The following is a 19,658-nucleotide window of genomic DNA, read 5'->3' on the forward strand; positions in this document are numbered from 1 at the left end:
ATTCAAATATTGGATAAGCATATGTGTTTTTGTACCCTGGAAGAATTTTTCCTCCCTCCCCTCCAACACAATAAACAAGCAAGTCAAATAAAATGAGAACACCAATTTTTTTGAAAGAAATTTTTATTTAACACTGTAAAACTGAAGAGAGAGGAAACAAGCAAAGATAGGTAAGAGAGGAGAGGAAGAGAGCCAGACCCAACTACTGATATGGTATGAAAAAGGAAATGAAGGGAGATCTTGGTTTTCAACAGCGTCCACAAGGCACTGCTGGAAGAAGAGAAGATTTGAGCAGAACAGGTGCACTGCACAGCGTAACACTCTAGCTTCAACTAAGAACTTGTCAGCCTCTTTGGTCATCTCTCTCTCTCTCTCTTAAAATAAATGCCCAAAGCAGTATTTGCAGCCTTTTCTTTTCTCTTGAATTCACAAATCCACTTGTCTTTCTCTTTGAACAGATGACCTCTTGTCATAGTTAAGCAGAGAGGAGGAGGCAGGATATTCCTAATAAGAACCACATGAATGAAGAGGTAGGAAAACAGATGATTTAACTGGAACGAAATGGCAAGCCATAAAAGGAAACAGACCCCTTACCTGTGATCCCTGGCCAGGACCTGTCAAATGTGGGAGCTAGAGTCTGTGGGAACAGAGGGAGAAAACTGAACAAGATGGTTACGACCCTTAGTAGTGATGGTCTTGAACCTCAAATTAAGGATTTTGGGTTCTGTGTCTTATGGAGGTAAAAAGACTAGGCATGGAGTCAAAAGACCTGGATTCAAATTCTGGTTCTCCAACATACCGGCTATGTGTCCTTGGGCAAATGAAGTTTTGAGATACTATTTCTGTCTACTGATGTGTAAAATGGAATATTGCCTTCTCTATATCCTATATATCTATATATTTCCACAGAATTGCTCTGAGGATCAAATGAGATTTAGGACCTTAAACCCAGAGCCATTTGAATTCTGACTTGAGAGACTCCAAAGCTCTTTCCACTCTATTGTTCACTTTAATCCTTCTCTGCTGTTTTATGGAAGTTAGTTTTGTGTTTCTAACTAAATTTTAAGCTCACATGTATGGAGATGTCTTTTGCTTTTACTATTCAAAGAATCTTCTGAAACTATTCAATATCACACAATCACTGGAGGTCTCACAAAGAAGCCATGTCCTATAGAAAAGGTTTCATCCATTGTGCTATACTAATTACAGACCACATGTAAAACTCTGCAAAAAGGACACATGACTGCTGCTCAAGTTTATCAAGACAAGAATATCAGACTATTAGCTGTGACTTGAACTAAGCAGAATAAATTCAAATGATGAGTCAGAGGTCTCAGTTATAAAGAATTTATTATTCTGCTTACCTCAAGACTTGGTTACACAGAAATTTGAAATTCTTATATATTGGTTTTCAAAATGCACTGATACCACTGATTTCAAATAAGCCTGTAAATTTCCATGCATGAATAGGTAGTTTCCTGGACACACAATTTAACCTCAATCTGTATGAGTGATATTCACAACTCATGGAATTTGAACTCCTATGAGTTATTACAAGGAATCTGTATAAACATTACTTTCAGTCTTATTAAATAATGTATCTTATAAATATGTATATATTGTATTTCAACTGGATGTAGATTTTGGTAAGCTAATAAAGACAAATTGATTTAAAAGCATTACTAAAATAATAGCTGCTTTTTTTTTTCATCAAAAGATACTAAAAATAAAACTCATCTTCGGAGGGGGGGATAATTTTTGGACCTTAAAACTGCTACACCTTATTAGAAAAGGTAAAGAACCACAAGCTTATATCCCACGACTCACAGATAGATCTAAGTGTTCCAGCTGAAAGAGGAAAGGCAACAGACTGCTTCTGTGGACAGCATCTAAGTGTAATTCAGCAAAACAAAGTTTATATGTATAAAATCTTGAGAGTCAAATGCCTATAATCCCACTTATCCGCCAGGTATGAGAGATCAAAACTCATAATGTATTTTGGATAAGACAAGGGCTCTATTTTGATCCTGGAAAATATCCAGTTGTAAACATTGTATTCTATGCATTCCATTTTAAACCCTTGGGGCAGCCCTGTGGTTTCCAGCCTAAGTGCTAAAACATTGACATTACAGCAAGGTACAATTTCCCTTCAGGATAGCTATTTCTGGTATGTTCACCCCACCAAATCTTTCCAGATTTCCTGCATCAGATCTGACGTGAAATTAATTTTCAAAACTCTCAATAAGAGTACTCTCTCCTGCTAGTCACCCCAAACTCCCAAATCATCATTGGTTTATTCTTGCAAACAGCACTCTTATAATCCCACCTCTATACCACATGGGCCAAAAAGGGTTTTTCCCTAATATCCAACTCTCTATTCACCAGCTCTGCTCATCCTCCTCCTAAAATCTGTCTTTCCTTCACAGATGTTTGTGGCCTGCCTAGATCCAACTCCGCAGTGCCCTTCACCTCCCCAAACTCCAGAGGCTGTTTTTTGTTGCTGTTTAAAACAGACACTAACTATGATTCCCTCTTGATTAGTTTTTGTTAAGACTGATAGACTTAATTTGTATTCCTTGAAGAAATAGTACTTGGACACAAGAGAGAAAGAAACTGGAAGCATGCAGGAGGTCATGAGAAAAATCAATTTGGTATCAATAATTTATCAAGACAAAAATTTTTAAAGAGACAACTGTGTTTGAGTTCAACTAATTATAATACAGAAACAATGGATGATGAACACCCTTTCCTCAAATCCACTTTTTCTCAACCTTCAGAAACGACTAGGCTTCTACCTCCAGTGAATCCCTTTGCCACACACACCATATAACAGGGGACCTGCCCAAGCCGACAGTGCCCTCTACCAAAGAGCTGTGGAAATACACGGGCCTGAGGTATGCAGTGAGAATCAGACTGTGAGGCTCCAGTCTTCCACTGCAACCTTGTTAACTCTACCGCAGTGCCCTCCTCTATCCTTTCTTCCTCTACTATGAAATGTGCATATAGGTGTGTACTTATGAATATAAGTGCACACATGCATATGTGCACCACACACACAAGTGTGTAATACAGTGACATAAACAAAGAATTTTTCTCCTAATAACTATTTAATCAAAGTGAGACTTGTTGGGAAAAAATAAATCATTCCCCCAAAATCTTCTAACTTGAGAATTATTGGACCAGAGAGAGTACTGCTCAAGGAAAACATCTAAACACCTGCTCAAGCAAATGTTAACAAAATTTTTAATAAGCTGAAGAAGCTATTTAATTTACAGCCATTCCCACATCCTCCACCTAGAGCAATTCCTTCTTCTTACAGATTAAAACATTATAAAGAAAGAGTCTTTCAAGTCATTCCTAGAAATAAACTCTTGACCCCAGCCATGTTCTAGTGCTAAAGCAATGAATCTGCAATGTTTGTTCCTTAGAAAGGAAGGCTTCTCAGACTTCCAGGTTAATATACATTAAGAAGAAAACAGATAAGCATACAACAAACTGGTCCTCATCCCATTCACATTTCTTCCACTGTTTAACCTACTTAATACTGAGGTATCTAACCAAGGCAGATATTTTTCTCACACACATTGTTTACTTAGCAAAACTTAAGTGGGATGAGGACCATTCTGCTGTGTGCATCAATTCTTCCTCCTTGTCATGGCAAATTTTGTGTACGCCAACTTAACAGAGCCAGGGGGTGCTCAGATATCTGGTTAAACATTCTGGGTGTGTTGGCATTTCTGGTAAGATTAACATCTGAATTGGTAGACTAAGTACAGAAGATTGTCCTGCCTAATGTGAGTGAGCCTCATCCAATCAGTTGAAGGCCTGAAAATACAAAAAGACTGACACTCCTTTTAGCAAGGGGAAAATTTGAATTTGAACTGAAACATCAGTTTTTCTTGAATCTCAAGCCTTCCAGTTTTTAGATTGGAACTTATACCATTGGCTCTCCCAAGTTCTCAGACCTTTGGAATTAGACTGGAACTGTGCTATCAAATCTTGGGACATGCAAGCCTATTACTTATAATACATCTCTTTATACACAGACACACACATGGCCCTTATTGGGAAAACTGTTTCTCTGGAGAACTGTGACTAACACACTCCTTAACCTAACTTAACCTGAAAGTTTAAGATGCCTCCTATCTAGGAACAGACACTACAGATTCATTAAGTGGGAGGGGTCCACGTATAGAAAATGAGTCTCATATCCTCTTATCAGAGCAAAAAAAAGTGAAGAAATTTCAGATAACTTAGACTGATGCTATTTGTTACTCTGTGTATTGAAAAGGTAAATCCCTATCCAGTACTTTGTTTCCATCCCTTTGTGAAGTTACTCGGATCCTTTCTAGTTCAATAGCTGTAAGTAAAATACAACTGCCTATACTGGCATCTCCAGGTGCAAGCAACTAACAGGAAGACAAAAATTTCCAGCTATCATAATTTTTCTGATACCGTTGTACTTGAATACTGCAATGTGCTCCAACTGCAGCATAGTCTTACTCCATCTAAGTATTGGTCAATTAAATATTCATAATATACCTCTTACCTACCCATAACCTCTTCATCCTCCCATTCAAAACCTATGTATTTTGGGGCTACATTTCAATAGCTATAGCAAATAGCTCACATTCTCCAAAGAAACAATCTCCAAAGAGGTATAATATGAGGGAAGTATGAGAAAATGTCTTTTAATTCCTCTGGGCCCAACCTGAATCATACCTTACAGTCACAACTTTTAGAGGTAGGCTACTAATTCAGCAAGCAACTCTCCAACCTTCTCCCCACTGTATTTCTTTATCCTCTACCAAGTATACTGGTATCCCTAACCTCCATACCTCAACCCCAAAACCAGTGTATGATAGTCAACAAAACTGAGGAAAGACTCCTAGCCATAAGAGAGACTCATCCAAGAATGGCCCTCTTGCTCTGATCCAAACTATGAAGGGTTAATATGACCATACAAAAGGTAACATTCTGTCAACCTTATTGGTACACCAACAGTAGTTACATGTCCCCATCATTGCCTTTTGAGACTTTAAAAGTTCCAGCAACATTCTTGATCTTCTTCATTTATTCAACTTTAAACATTTAAATGCGCCAAAGAGTATGTACATGTGCATGGGACACTTTTAGAATGAAGAGATAAGGCCTCCTTCTCCTAGGTCATGATCATCATAGTCAATTTGATTCCAAATACAGCCAGAACCAAGCAGAACAGAAAAGTTTCAGAGATGTAAAAGATCTTGAAAAATTGAGAAAATGTGAAATCTTAATTCCTGAAGACCAATGAATTACTAAACACAGTGAATTGGCTGTAGAAGCTGTAATGAAGTATTTCTATTTCTGTGAGGGAAATTATTTTAAGGTCTCCAGGACAAAAGACAGTAAAAAATGAGTTGGGGGTCATTAAAAGACCACAAAACCAGTGACTTCAAATATCTGTCCTTCTGTACCTGTCTGCTGCCCAGCTCACTCCCAAAAAGGAACCAGAATCAGACTGCCACCAACATAAGACTCCTGAGACATGTCATGTTGGTTTCTGCAGAAACTGCATCTTGTGAAGTAGTCTTTAAAAATTAAAATGAGAAGACCAAAGAGTATAATCATAAGCCACTTTCTCCTTCCCACTATAATTTTTCTTTGATTTTCTGAGGATTCAAAACAAAACAAAATCATTAGCCTCAGATTCCTGCATTATTCTGCCCTCACTTCATGGCTAATGTGGCCGAGAATAGATGTTTTTGTACAATTAAAAAGAAGGACTTTAGGGCTCTGGTTCCATTGTATTTACTGTAAAATATACTAATGGTAGGGTGCAGGTTGGACAAGGAAGTGGAAACATCCATTACAAGGTAACATGACAGATAGCAGGACCCTAGCTAGACTTCAAGGAACTGATTCTACTCTGGCAGGGGACCAACACAATTAACTTTCACGCTTATAAAATTATCATTCTGAATTTAGGAATAAGAGACATGTGGTTGTAGATACTAACTAAATTTAGAGAAGAAAAAACAGTGAAGGCATTAATATTATGGGTTGGGGTTTCTTAGGCAATTCCTAAATCCACCTACTATTTTTTGTTTTGATACAATTTACACTGTGGTAGGAAGACTACCATAGCTCTGGCTCAGATGTGGTCTTTAGCTTCAGAAAGTCCATCGGTCATGTAGCTGGTTATCACTGCTATATCTGTTGCTTGCAGAGGCCTCAGAGCTCTGGATTTGCCGAGTAGAGTCCTCACCATTTAAGCTCTTCCTACATACAGGACATGTGTCATGCTGAAACAGAAAGATAGCAGTCCATGTAAACAGCTTGTCCTGAGAAGCTGGATGGATGTACCAAACACTTAAGAAACCCTGAGGGTTGACAAATAGAAAAACACACAGTGCACACTGGGCTCCATGATGCAACACCAGGACATCTCCCAAACAGAACTTGAAACAGCAGTGACAGAGAACTCTAGGCCAGCAATTTAACAATAGCTGACACATACCACCAAACAGACCTAACCAGAAACAGTGACCTGAGATGGTCTAAAGCAAGAGTCAGCAAACTTTTTCTGTAAAGAGACAGGTAGTATTTTAGACTACAGGCCATACCATTTGTGTTCCAACTATTCATTTGTGCTGATGTAGCACAAAAGCACTATAGATGATTATAAACAAATAAGCATAGCTGTGTTGCAATAAAACTTCATTTACAATAACAGGTGGCAGGCCAGAGACCTGTAGACTGCAGTTTGCTAACCCCTGGTCAGGGAAGTTACAAACAAGTAATAGTCTAAAAAACAGTAATAGTACCATTAGGAGTTAGCTAGGGAGTAAAATCTGTTCTGCTTGGCATTCCATTAAATGTTAACAATACCCTTACTCTGAACCATCCCCGTAAGTAAGATGTTACTGGCATAGATGCTCCATCATGGATACACTCTCTGTACTCACCAGTTCTAACCATGGCACAATACAACTGCTGTGAAAGAGGTGGTTGCAGGGTAACTGCCGGACTTCCTCTTCAACTGTGTAATCTTCTTTGCATACTGGACATTCTAAACCCATATCTGTTAGAGAAGGAAATGCCTTTTAAGGTAAATAAGCAAAAAGAAGGAAGAAAAAACTACCTCAATGTCTTTAACAGCCCACAACCACAGAATGCCTAAAGAAAAGACACAAAGTACTCCCAAGGTGGAGGCAGATAGGAAGCATGACTTTTATTTCAAAATGGTAGTAGTGGTAAAAAGTAGTAGTAGGCAGGATTATAAAAAGGAGCCCTGATGAATGGGCTTATTCCAATAAGGCCTAGATAGGAACTATATATAAGGCCTTCTTCTCTTTTTTTTGTTTACATTTGAATTAAACTTCTTTTTTTTAATTGAAGTACCCCTAATATATGATCTTGTATTGGTTTAAAGTATACAATACAGTGGTTCAACAGGATTTAATACACATAATCCTCACTAACCCACTAGTGCAGCTACTATCTGTCTGCATAGGAAGATCTAACTGAATCACTGACTATATACTCCATGCTATACTATCTCCATGACCAACTTATGTTTCAGAATTTTTGTGCCCCTTTATCCCCTAACCTTCTCCACCCATGCAATCCAACCCCTCCCCCATGGTAATCACCAGTCACTTCTCCCTATCTATGAGTCTACTGCTGTTTTGTTCATTTTCTTGTTTTGTTCTTATACTCCACAGATGAGTGAGATCATTTGGTACTTGTCTTTCTCTGCCTAGCTTATTTCACTTAGTATAATACCTTCTAGTTCCATCCATGTTGTTGTAAATGACAGGATTTCCTTATGGCTGAATAATAGTCCACTGTGTATTTGTACCACATCTTCTTTATCCATTCATCTGTTTATGGACACTTAGGTTGCTTCCATAGCTTATATATTGTAAATAATATGGCAATAAACATAGGGGTGCATATATCTTTTCAAATCAGGGATTTTGTTTCCTTCAGACAAATCCTTAGAAATGGTATTACTGGGTTGTATGGTGTTTCTATTTTTAGTTTTTGGAGGAACCTCCATTAATACTTTCTATAAGTGGCCGCACCAATTTACAACAGTTAGGAGGGTTCCCATTTTTCCAGATCCTCACCAACACTTGTTATTTCTTGTCTTTTGGATTGTGGCCATTCTAAATGGTATGAAGTGATAGCTCATTGTGGCTTTGTTTTGCATTTCCCTGATGATTAGTAATGTGGAGCATCTTTTCATGTGCCTGTTGGCCATATGCATTTCTTCTTTGGAGAAATATCTGTTCAGGTCCTCTGTCATTTTTTAATTGGGTTATTTGTTTTTTGGGTGTTGAGGATTATGAGTGCTTTATATATTTTGGATATTAGTTCCTTACTGGATAAACTGCTTTTGAATATATTCTCCCATGCTGTAGGTTGGCTTTTTGTTCTGCTGATGATGTCCTTTGCTGTAGAGAAGTGAAGCTTTTTAGTTTGATGTGGTCCCACTTGTTCATTTTTTGTTTCCCTTGCCCAAGGAGATGTGTCCAGGAAAAAATTGCTTGTGGTTATGTTCAAGAGATTTTTGCCAGTGTTTTCATCTAAGATTTTTATGGTTTCATGTCTTACATTTAGGTCTTTGATCCATTTCGAATTTACTTTTATGTATAGAGTTAGACAATAATCTGATTTCATTCTCTTGCATGCAGCTGTCCAGCTTTCCCAACACCAGTTATTTATTTATTTTTTATTTTGCTATCATTAATGTACAATTACATGAACAACATTATGGTTACTAGACTCCCCCTATTATCAAGTCCTTACCACATACCCCATTACAGTCACTGTTCATCAGCATAATAAGATGCTAGAGAATCACTACTTGTCTTCTCTGTCCCAACACCAGTTATTGAAAAGGCTGTCTTTTCCTCATTGTACATTATGGCTCCTTTATTGTATATTAACTGACCATGTATGTGTGGGTTTATATCTAGGCTCTCTCTTCTATTTCACTGATCTACAGGTCTGTTCTTGTGCCAATAGCATACTGTTTTGATTGCTGTAGCTTTGTAGTATTAGCTTGAAGTCAGGGTGCATAATCCCCCAGAGCTTTGTTCTTCTTTCTCAGGATTGCTTTGGCTGTTTGTGGTCTTTTGCAGTTACATATGAATTTTAGGATTATTTGATCTAGTTTATTGAAAAATGCCATTGGTATTTTGATAGAGGTTGCATTGAATCTGTAAATTGCTGTGGGCAGGATATAAGCCTATTTTTCAATGTAAAGAGTTGGAAGAAATAAACTGGGGCTTAGATTATCTGTTAAATAAAGCAGGAAAAATATCTTCCCAAAGGCATGACACCCTTCTGGCAGTTTCTACTTAGGAAACTGGCTACCTGTCTACATAACTGAGGGACTCATCTCAGCAATCTTAGCAGTTCATATTCAGTGTTTCAAGCTGCTTTTACACTACTATTTTTTCATATTATTTATCCTCTTTCAGTGTGGCTGCCCTAAAGTCCTCTGTACAGGTTGTTAATTAAAAGCTGTACCAGGAGGTGGTGCTGCAGAATTGCAAAGCCCAAGGGTAGCTCAGTCCCTAAATCCAGAGACAGGAAGTCCTCTTTTCTGAGAGGAAATGGCTACAATCTAAATTGAGAGTACCAAGGAGCAAATTCCAAGTCTCTCAAGTCTGGCTAATAATACCAGCTAGTTTATCTCTCTAACAGCCAGAATATGCTTACATGCCCCACAGCATTCAAGGCATTTGAAGCGAGACTACAACTCAACAGATTCACTCCTTCCTCTCCACTCCTACCAACTTTGGCCTAATTCTAGCTTTTACTTCTATACCTGGTCTGCTATAACAGCCTCCCAGGCAGCATCCCTGACTCCAGGCCTTCAACCCTCCAAATATATCCTATACTTTTCTACTGGTTAATTTTCCCTTCATAGAAATCTCCAGCTCATTTTCACTTGGATTTTCAGTGGGTACCTCAAAATCAACAAATTAAAAATAAAAAATATCACACTAACTCCCTACCCAAAGGAGAGCCCCCTCATAATTCCCCCTTCCCTGATGATGGCAGCACTGTCTCTGTAGTTACAAAGTTGCAAACTCTTAGAATCATTTTTTACCCTTTCTCCTTGAAGGCCTTTCTTCAAAATGATTTTCTGAATTACCCTTTCCTTTTGTTAGCACTGCCACCATTAATGGAACCCTACATGGATGCTCTAACAGCTCCTTAAATCCCTGTTTCTGTTTTCTCTCTTCTATTTTACACTACCTCCAAACAAATAACTTACCTACTACCTAAAATATCCAGCTCTAACTACTCTGCCAGTTCCAAGGTCTTCAATAACAAGGCCCTACCCTTCCTACCCAGTTACATTTCCCACTATTCCCCCAAAACCAGATTCTATTTCAGGTCTAATAACATCATTCTCCTCACAGCTGACACAGACACCAATTCCATGCTGACATTTTTACACTGGTTCATGCTTTTCCGTATATAGGATAACCTCTCTAAGATGGTTCATCTTGTCTTTAAAATCTCTGACTCTAAACTGGAATTTGTAGGGAAAGTAATTCCCAGTCCAAATATCCTTTATCACTAAGTACCTTTAGTGCTTATAAATAAAATAATATGTATGTTTAATGTTCCTAAGTGTATCTGATACAAAGTATATGTGAAACAAATCCCCAGCCTCCCATTTTTTCTCTTCCTCTTTCCTCAATCAGTATCATCTGCTCAACACTGTTTTTCATACTGTTGTCTGTTTGGTGAGTTTTGCTTCCCCTGGTAAGTTCTTCAAGACACCAAGTCGTAAAAAACTTTGTACCTCGTTATTTCCTGCATGGCATCTAGAAAAGGGACATGGTAATTGCTCAGGAAATACCTCTTTACTAACTTTTAACAAAAGAGTTAGTAAACTTTCTTATGTAGTACCCAGGATGGGATTTTAGGAATGCTATAGCCTCATTAAAGATCCTAAGTGTAGGAAGGTGCTGGGATTTTGAATAGAGATCAGAAGATGACATAACAGAATAAGTATGGAAATTAACCTACCAACTTGTTCCTGAGTTACTGTCACTGTTGGAAGAGATGTGATCTTTTCCTTGTCAGCTGGGGGAGGCCCTGTGTTTTCCAGTTGTCCTAAAAGCTACCAAAAAAAAAAAAGAAAGAAAGAAAGAAAGAAAGAAAGAAGAAGTCACAGACATCTCACTATCCCTAGGGCAGGAGCTGCTCCACTGAGAACAAACAGCAGCAGGTATTAGAAATTAGTTGCTCCTACTTCTTCTGTAAAGCTCTTTTAGAGGCTTGGGTTTCCTCTTTCCCGCTTCCAGAACACTCACAATTGCTTTATAATTTCAGAGTGTTTATCAATAAAAGCCTAATTACAGCCCACCATTGCAAGGCCCACCTTTGGGCATTAAGCAACTTCAAAGGCAGCAAAGGGGTTGTGATGTCATGAACAAAATCACAGTTTAACAAAAAATAATACGTAACTGGTCCAAAATCTTCATTCTGCTGGAAGAAAGGAAAGTGTGGGAGTATGGAAAGTAGCATAAAATAACCCAAGAAATAGGTAAATTACTGCCTTTCTAGAAGATGACTTGGATATGAACAACATGCTTTCTATTCTCAGCAATACACAAGGGAAATGAAAAACCAATTAAATTAAAATAAATATAAATAAGTGGAAGCAAGACATATGGCATGGCAATATCTTTTTCTCTGCTTCCTTCCCCTACTTTGCTCCATCTAGCAGAAATCCCTGCTTCAATATATGAAGACAGCCTTCATTTTGTCAACTATTTGTGAATGGGACCATCATAGGACTGAACAAGAGGACAAACTACGAAATACTATTTGTTATAGGAAATCCTTTTCTTCTCATGGAGGTGTAGCCATCTTGTAGAAAGCCCCTAGGACCTAGAAGATACGTGGATGCTGAGCCAAACTCATAAACCATTTATTCCTTTAGTAAAATGGAAACCCACAAGCTCAAAACATTAGGGAAAGCAGAGTGACTGCCATTTCAGAGAGTAGCAGAAGGAAAGCAGGAAGCCTGTGGAACCATGAGACACACTGAACAGACACCCTCAAAAGGCAGCTCCTCACCTGGGTTACAATGGCATCAAGCCCTGTCTGACCCCAGGCATAGTCCCCAGGGTTGGAGTGCAGCATCCCGCTCCTATACATGAGATGAGACAGACAGCATTAGATGGAGTGACCAGGCTCCACCTTACACCACAGAAAAAACTGGTAGAGGGATCCTGTTCTCTCTCAGAGCTGGAAAGTCACTAGTCTCAAGAATTGAGTAGCAAAGAATTTCCCAATATTTTAAAGATTACGTAGAGATAGTCTCTCTATTATCTAGGAATTTTTACCTAACTGAAACATAGGATGTGAAGCTACCTAAAATACCACAGCATACACCAGAGCAAAAAAAGTTACTCACTGCCTATTGGTTAAGAAGAGTTTGTCTTCTCTGTGTCCACTTAACATTAAACATACATGGAGCTGCTTTTGAAGGAGAGTTTTCCCTTCATGGCTGCCCAAAATCTACAGGAGACTTCCCTCATTCTAAGAGACTACATGATACATGAGGTCCTAGACAATGAGGACCTTTCAAGTAGAAAGTAGCCACAGCAGCCTTTCTGAGTCACAAATTAGAGCAAATACAACAGGAACTTTGCAGCACCTCTTTTTGGAACTGCTGGTTCCCTACCCTGGATGATGGGTGTCCAGACTCTGGCTAGAATGTGTTTGAGGACTAGAGGTTAGAAAACGGTAACTGTGTGGAAGGACTGGGATCCCTCTGAGCATAAAACCTTCTTGGGGCAGAGTCAGAAGTGGCAAATAATTGTCCAGACAAGAGGAAATCCTATCTTTGATCCCTGCCATGCATAAGTGTTACTCTGATGTTGAATTACACCCTTTTGTTTCTTCTGACAAACCTTACTTTGAAAAAAGTAAGTTAAGCAGCATGTTTTCAACTTCAGAAATTTTTAAGGAATGAAATTTCCAGTAAGATATAGAAGAAAACCCCACAAATCAGATAGCAAGCCTAGCAGGGAACATCTCATTCCCTACCTCAACACAACCCTCACTCCAGAATAGTAACGGAATCAGACACAAGTACCCAGCCACCCTGAGAGACTAGGGTGACCCTCAAGAGCCTGAATAGAAAATAAATTCTGATTAGGTTTGGGCTCAGCAAATAATGACAATCTAACAAACAGCCTACCAATCACACCTATACACTCATCAATCAGCTCGTTTTTTCTCACTAGGGCACTGAAACTATAGTACCTAAAATGACACAACTCCATCAGAGTAAGAGAGAAGGTAGGTAGTTACTTACCAGGCAAAAGGGTGTGGGGATCCAGAGATTGTAGAATTTGCAAAGAATCCTGCAAAGATCTGTTGTATTATTCTGTTGGAAGAGAAAAAATTAGGTAAGAGAAATTAGCTAAAACAAAATTGATAATTAAAGAACTCTACAGATATTCATGGTTGACCAATCACCAACTCCTTCCCCAATCCACGGTGGCTTTTCACTTACAGATATACAATAAATAGCACCAGAAATAAGTTCTGCCACCTGGCAGAGTTCTATTTTGATTTTATGGCTATCTGTCTGAGCTCTGCTACCTTATATATTAACAGGTTTCCATGAATTAGGCTGGGAAAGTATGGTGTAGTTTTCAAAGTATGTTCCTTGGCTCTCTGGTAGAAATACAAGGAGAGGCTGAAAGGGATGCTAAGCCATTAGGATTCTAGGCCCACTTCCCTGTAACAAGGGTAGTACCATTTTTATGTGTTTTACATGCTGGGTTTCTGTGTAAGATACTTTAATGGGCCCTTTAAAAGTTTTTTTTTTTAAGAGTAATTCCATTTTACAAGTACTTATCAATATGCTGAATTAGCCCTCAAAATGTGTTTCAATTGCTTATAACTACAAACACCTATATATACATACACATGCTCGGCACTTATCATTCTGAACACTTAAGATGGCACATTTACCCACACTTTTACCCTAATAAGTTGGTCTTTGTTACACAAAGACATAACGGGGTAATGTCTCAGCAAAAGAAAAACACTAAAGGAACTTTCCCCCTAGATTTCCTGTTTTCTGAATACTATGAATCTCCCCCCAGCTTTATTGAGATATAAGTGACATGATATGTACTTGCCATGGATTCGGCCGACCAATATAACAGCATAGCCAATATTAGATTTTCCCTATTCCTACAGTTCAATAATAGGTAATTACACTACGTGTTTGTTTTAAAATATGTCCACAAATCATTTTATACTTCTGAGTGTGGGCTGCACTTAGTGACTTACTTTTTCTTTTGACTGAAGTATAATAGACATATAACATTAAATTACTTTCAATACAATGATTCAATGTTTATATACATTGCAAATGATCACAATAAGACTAATTAATATTCATCACCTACACAGCCACAAAATTTTATTTTCTTGTAATGAAAACCTTTAAGATCTACTCTCTTAGCAACTTCCAAATATACAATACAGTACTATAAACTATAATACTATAATAACTACAATAAACTATAATCTCATTGTGGTTTTGATTTGCATTTTCCTGATGATGTAGTCACCATACTGTTCATTACATCTCCATTATTTATTTTATAACTGAAAGTTTGTACCTTTTGATACCCTCACCCATTTCACCCATGTCCCACCACCAATCTATTCTCTGTATCTATGAGCTTGGTTTTTTTAAAGATTCCACATATAAATGAGATCATACAATATTTGTCTTCCTCCAACTTAACTTCACTTAGCATAATGCACTCAAGATGCATCACATTGTTGCAAATGGTAAGATTCATTCTTTCTTATGGCTGAATAATATCCCACTGTGTATGCGTGTGTGTGTGTGTGTGTGTGTGAATGGGGGGGGTGGGGAATACATCTTTTCAATTGGTGTTTTTATTTTCTTCAGTTAAACACCCAGAATTGGAACTGCTGGGTGGTAGTTTTATTTTTCCATACAATTTTCCATAATTACTGTACCCATTTACATTCCTACACAGGGTTCATTCCCTTTATTCCACACCCACACCAACACTTGTTATTTCTCTTGAATAGCAGGTGTGAAGTAATATCTCATTGTGGATTTGATTTGTATTTCCCTGATGATTAGTGATTTTGAGTATCTTTTCAAAATGTCTATTCAGATTACCCATTTTATACTTGGATTGTTTGTTTTTTTGCTACTGTGTTGTATGAGTTTTTATATATTTTGGATATTAACCCCTTATCAAATAGTTGATTTGCAAATATTTTCTCCCATTCAGTAGATTGCCTTTTCATTCTGCAGACTACTTCTTTTGCTGTTTTTAGTTTGATATAGTACCACTTGTTTATTTTTGCTTTTGCTGCCATTGCTTTTAGAGTCAAGTCCAAAAATTATTGCCAAGATTGATGTCAAGGAGCTTACCACAATTGTATTCTTCTGGGGATTTTATGGTTTCAGGTTTTACATTCAAGTCTTTAATCCATTTTGAATTAATTTTTGTGTATGGCATAAGATAGTGGTCCAGTTTTCCCAACATCATTTACTAAAGAGGCTGTCCTTTCCCCATAGTTTATTCTTGGCTCCTATGTCATACATGCTTGGGTTTATTTTCTGGGCTCTCTATTCTGTTCCAATGACCTATATTTTGACTGAAGAAACAGACAACATCTTGACAGTAAACTCATGAGACCCTGGACCAGAACCACCCAGCTAAGTTGTTCCCAAATTCCTGGCCCACTGAACCCAGTAAACTCTGGGTAATTTATTATACAACATTAGAAAACTAATACAGATTCTGTTACCCGGATGTGGGTGCTGCTGTTAACAAAAACCTAAAATGTGAGAATTTGGGAACCCAGTAGAAGACAGACATTGGAAGGACTTTGAGGAAAGTGTCAGTGAAAATTGAAGACCCTTGAAGAAACAGTGAAAGGAACCCTTTAAGGAAGTTATGGGTGAGAGCTTAAGTGAAAGTAAGAAAAATCTTATTGGAAACTAGAGGGAAAGGATCCTGGTATATAGTGGCAAAAGCTGTTGCCTGCTATAATGTGGACAGCAGAAGTTGTGGCTCATGCACTGGATGATAATCTAGCTAATGAGATGTCCAGACAAGAGTGCTAAAAGGTGCCTCTTGGCTGCTTTTTGCTGCTTACATTAAAATGTAAAGAGGGGAGGATATTAAAGAAGGATAGTTAAATAAAAAGGAGGGAAGACTGAATAATTCTGAAAATTCCTACCTTCTCCAGCTAGTAAGTGATACTAAAATTAAGAAATGGCTTCCAAGCAAGAATCAAATCCAGGGCATTGCCAAAAGAAAATGTTTAAGAGGAAGTCAAAAGTATGGCTATAAAAATTCATTGTTAATACCTTAGAAAGATGTACTGTAGGCTAGAGAACTATTCAGCTAAACAAATGGACTTCTAAGAAGCTTAAGAATGTTGTACTAGTTTCCTCGGGCTACCATAACAAATTCCCATGAACCATCAACTTAAAACAACAGGAATTTATTCTCTCTCAGTTTTGGAGGCCAGGGGTCTAAAATCAAGACATTTTAGAGTTAGTTCCTTCTGGAGGCTCTGAGGGAGAATCTGTTCATGCCTCTCTAAGCTTTCAGTGGTTCCCAGCAATTCTTGCTGTTTCTTGGCTTATAAACATATTACTCCTCCAATCTTTGCCTCAGTCTTTACATGACTTTCTTCTCTGTGTCTTCTGTATCCAAATTTCTCTATTCTTGTAAGAATAACAGCCATTGAATTAGGGCCCACTCTAACCCAGTATGATCTCCTCTTAACTTGATTACATCTGTGAAGACCTTATTTCCAAAGAAGGTCACCATTCACAGACATCAGATATTAGGACTTTTTAGGGAATACAATTCTACCCACTAGAAGTACTGTCCCTCAGCAATCCCAGCAGAAGCCAAAGGTAGAAAAGAGAGAGTCTAGAAGAGATTGGTGGCTGCTTTTGCTAAGAGTACCAATCTCAATATTATTCACAGGGACTCAAAGTATTAAAAAGAAATGTTGCCAGCTTAAACTGGGAGGTATAGAGGCAGTACAACTGAAAAGAGGTCTTTGGGCCCTCAAAATTCTACTGGTAAGAAAAAAGCTAAGAAAACTATGCAATTGCAAATCTGGACTTTCATGGAAAAGGAAGGATGACTTTTAGAGGGGAAGCAAGAACCAGGAGGGAGTACATAGCCATGGTTCAGCATTCTTGGGCAGAAGCAGAACTAAGTCCTAATCAAGGAAATTCCAACATTTACCCAGACAAACATCAGAATTGCTATGAATCAGTAGCTTTTTTCTGCATCCCATTTTCTCCCTTTTTAAATAGGAATCTCTATATCTGCTTTATTATATGCCTGTCCCATCAATGTACATTGAGTTTGTGAGGGGCAGAAAACTTTTCTGTTTAGTTTATAGGTCTTCACATCAAAAGGAATCATATTTGAGGAACTACAGCCAAAGAGCCTCATCTACACTTGAACCTAATTAAATGACAACAACCTGGATTTTAAGTTGACACTCTAAAGGGGTGAGACTTTTGGTGTATCTTAGGAGATGAGAACATTTTGCACACGGGAGAAATGTAAGCAGTTTGTGGCCAGAGGGTCAACTATGGTAGTTTTAAAATATGTCTACAAATTCTTTAATACTCCTCCCTTCGAGAGGTGGAGCTTAATTCTCCTTCCCTTAAACGTGGGCCAGACTTAGTGACTCACATCTTAGATTAAAATATGGCCAAAATGACAGTGTTTGGCTTCCAAGATTAGGATATAAAGGCATTATAGCTTCTTTCCTTCTTCCTTTCTCTCTGTTAGATCATTTACTCTGAGGAAAAACACCTATCAAATCAAGTCATGGAGGTACTGAAGGAGGCTCCTGGAGAGGTGCACATGGTGAGGAACTAAGGCCTCCTGCCAACAGCCATGTGAGTGACCATCTGGGAAGTGAATCCTCCAGACCCTAGTTAAATGTTCAGACGACTACAGCCACAGCTGACATTTTGATTATAACCTCATGAAACCCTTTACTAGAACCACCTAAGCTGCTCCCAAATCCCTAGCCCTCAGAAACTGTAAGATAATAAATACCCATTTTTATAAACTGTTGAAATAGGAGATAACAATAAATAACTGATATATCCTCCTTGCTTGCTAGTAACTAGAAGAATAAATGATCACATGCTTGAACTAACCAATAAATAAATGTAAATCATGTTTGACAGAGAGCCTAATTTCTTGATCCTATTCAGATGCTCAAAGTTGCCCGGAACACGTTAGCTGATGACCTGCTGATTCCCCTTTCTTGGCTGCTTATTCACTGGAAGTCAGATGTTGGTTACACATCTTTGCAGCAGTAACAGAGTGAGACTACCCAGAGTGACCCCAGTAAGTGCATGAGCTGTTTTTAGGAGATTATCTTCAGTTGACACATAAGTTTTGACACAGAATTATTTTTGTTAAAACATGAAATCTTTTCTTGTTAAAGTGAAAGGTAGCTTATATGGGGGGAGGAGAGAGGGAAGGAGGGTGGTATATATATTTAATTTTAACAACCCATAGAAGAGAAAAATCAATCCATAATGTTTGGAGGGGAAAACATGCTTAGACAATTGCCTTCACCTAATTTCCAGAACTATACTCTTTCTAGGTTTCCCCTTAGCTCCCTGGCGGTACCTTCTCAGTCTCCTCTGCTTATTCCTCTTTTCTTCCAAACTTCTAATCAAAGAGAGTCCAGAGTTTAATACTCAGAAGTCTATTTTCTATCTTGATTCAATTTCACAATTTCATCTAGTTTCATAATATTAAATACCATATACAGCCCCAAAATTCAAAATTATCTCCAGCCAAGACCTCTGACTACTCATCATCATTTGAATGTGTAATAAGGACCTCCAACTAACTCTGTACAAACTGAACTCTTAAATCTTCTCCCCCAAAATTTGTTCCTCTTACTGCTCCCCATCTCAGCTGATGCAACTCCATTTTTCTAATTGCTCACACCAAAAACCGTAGAGTCATCCTTAGCTCCTCTTTGTCACACCTCATATCCAATCTGCCAGCAAATCCTATCATGCCATTGTCAAACAATATCTAGAATCCAACTATTTTCATTACCTCATCCAAGCCACCTGGCACCTATACCTTAGATTAATGCAACAGCCTCTTAAATGGTTTCTCTGCTTCTGCCTTTGCCCCTGCATTCCATGTAGCCCCCCATTCTATACTCAGCATAGCAGTTAGAATGATCAATTTAAGACATTAAGTTAGACTATGTCACTTCTTGGCCTTAAACTTTCCACTGGATTTCCACTGCACTTGGAATAAAAGCCCTTTTAATAAAAGTGTACCAAGCTGTACATGATCTGATCCTCACTTCCCCATCCCCAGCAACCACATCTCCTACTCTTATTCTGCTCCACATTGGTTTCTCTTTGTTGGCACATTTGTGGCCCATTCCCTCACTTCCTTTGTAACTACTGAAATACCTTCTCAGTTAAGGCCTTTTCTGACTATTCTGAAACTTCACTTGTCACACTCCCTATTACCATTCCCTCTTTTTCCCATCGCATTTACTACTGCTTAACACTCTACTAATTTAACATATTTCAC

The 19,658-nt window shown here is 38.2% G+C and overlaps 1 protein-coding gene across 4 annotated transcripts in view; it reads right to left on the reverse strand.

Annotated features, from left to right (window-relative positions):
- Positions 1-158: 158 nt before the first annotated feature.
- RNF115 (ring finger protein 115) overlaps positions 159-19,658 on the reverse strand; it is a 108,845-nt gene continuing 89,345 nt past the window's right edge. For 2 of the 4 annotated variants that reach the window (XM_037021646.2, XM_073234533.1), the window contains 5 exons: positions 13,343-13,414; positions 12,097-12,169; positions 11,041-11,134; positions 6,948-7,063; positions 1,332-6,284 (listed from right to left, as the gene is read on the reverse strand). In XM_037021646.2, coding sequence (XP_036877541.2) covers positions 6,153-6,284; positions 6,948-7,063; positions 11,041-11,134; positions 12,097-12,169; positions 13,343-13,414 — 487 coding nt within the window. In that variant the 3' untranslated portion in view covers positions 1,332-6,152. Of the gene's footprint in view, positions 638-1,331; positions 6,285-6,947; positions 7,064-11,040; positions 11,135-12,096; positions 12,170-13,342; positions 13,415-19,658 lie in introns of those variants that run through there. The other 2 variants (XR_012130313.1, XM_073234532.1) reach the window with 2 other exon arrangements.

The sequence above is a fragment of the Manis javanica genome, chromosome 4 (genome assembly GCF_040802235.1).
Source record: "Manis javanica isolate MJ-LG chromosome 4, MJ_LKY, whole genome shotgun sequence".
Classification (NCBI taxonomy): domain Eukaryota; kingdom Metazoa; phylum Chordata; class Mammalia; order Pholidota; family Manidae; genus Manis; species Manis javanica.